The sequence below is a fragment of the Octodon degus genome, unplaced genomic scaffold (assembly GCF_000260255.1).
Source record: "Octodon degus isolate 3935 unplaced genomic scaffold, OctDeg1.0 scaffold00089, whole genome shotgun sequence".
In the NCBI taxonomy this organism is placed as follows: domain Eukaryota; kingdom Metazoa; phylum Chordata; class Mammalia; order Rodentia; family Octodontidae; genus Octodon; species Octodon degus.
This window is the reverse complement of record NW_004524665.1, coordinates 2,547,093-2,548,521: the sequence shown is the minus strand read 5'-3', so window position 1 is coordinate 2,548,521 and position 1,429 is coordinate 2,547,093. Positions and strand designations below refer to the sequence as shown.

General features: G+C 56.0%; 1 protein-coding gene across 1 annotated transcript in view; it reads right to left on the bottom strand.

The window, feature by feature from the left end:
- Positions 1-251: 251 nt before the first annotated feature.
- The window catches only part of Armc9 (armadillo repeat containing 9), a 106,150-nt gene continuing 104,972 nt past the window's right edge, over positions 252-1,429 (bottom strand). The window contains exon 24 of the mRNA XM_023722063.1: positions 252-896. Within this exon, the coding sequence (XP_023577831.1) occupies positions 874-896 (23 nt within the window). The 3' untranslated portion in view covers positions 252-873. The remainder of the gene's footprint in view (positions 897-1,429) is intronic.

Below are 1,429 nucleotides of genomic sequence, written 5' to 3'. Positions count from 1 at the left end.
GTTTGTTTTTTAATTTTGAGACAGGTTCTTGTTAAGCGACCAAGTTGTCCAGACTGGACTTGAACTTTCGATCTTCCTGCCTCAGCCTCTCAGAGTGCTAGGATCACAGGTGTTTACAAGGTCTCACTATGCAGCTTGGATTTGTGATGATCCTCCTGCTTTCAGCTGCCCCAGGGCTGGGATTACAGGCATGTGTTATCATGCCAGGACTCTGGCCAGCTCAGCCCATTCTGGGGGCGAGGCTGCTGCAGCTTGGGGTGCTGAGGATCGAACTGTAGTCCCTGAGCTTGCTGAAGCAGGTGCTTTAGTCCACTGAGCTAGCTTGCCGGCCCTTGTTTGTGGTCTTAATGAGGTGTGGAAAACAGCATTAATTAAACTGGGAAACTTTCCTAAAGCCTTTAAAAATGTGCAGGGTACAGGGTTGCTGTGAGCACACAGGAACACACCATTTTCAGCAGGAAAATACAGTGTGGCTCAGAGGTGTGTGGCTGGAATAAGGCTCCCTGCCTCTGTGTCCCCGTCCCCAGCAGCGGGGGGCCTGTGGCTGCCTGGCGGGTTACACTGTGGAGCTGGAAGGGCTATGAGGACACCTGGCTCCCATGAGGCCACTCTCGTCTGCCTTGGAAGAGGCTGTCTGCTCAGCTGGGTACCTGGGAAGGCGGAGGACCAGGAGCCCACAGCCTGCTGTCCTGCCTTTCTCCTTGATGGGGTGCCCCCTGCAAGCACCTCCCAGGGTGGGGCCAACAGCTTGCCCCTGGGTGGCTGGAGGGCCCCGCACTGTCTCATAAGCAACTGTCTCTTCACATCTGTCACCTGCAGCTTCTGGCAGGTCCTTGAGCAGTGTGACAGTGACACCCAGGAAGGCAGCTGCTCTCACTTCCGGCAGGACTGGTCGCCTGGAGAGAAAAAGGCAGAGGAGACGCCAGTGCCAGGCGTGCTGCCCACAGAGCCTCTCTGTCCTGGGCAATCCCTGCTTTCAGCTGCTTAGTGTGGCAATTCAGAGGGCTTTCCAAAGGTCACACAGACCCAGCGGCCTTTGTCCCGGCTGGCTTTCCTTGAATGCACCTGCACCACCTGGGCCCAGGAGAACACGGCCTGATTGCAGCCCAGCTTCACACATGGTTCCCCCGGGAGCAGGGCTGTGGTGGCTTTGCCAAGGCCCCTTCCTTGTATCTGTAGCCCAGCAGGTTCCCAACTGGCCAGACCCTTGGGGCCCTGCTGAGAAGGGAGGGCAGGACCATTGCAGAAGTGTGGACATCCGAGTGGGCATGGTTTGTGGTGTCTGACACTGTTGTTTCTCTCTCTCTCTCTCTCTCTCTCTCTCTCTCTCTCTCTCTCTCTCTCTCTTTGAGATACTGTCTCCCTACGTAGTCTAGGCTGTTCTTAAACCTGTATCAATTGTCCTGCCTCAGCCTTCCAAACTCTAGGA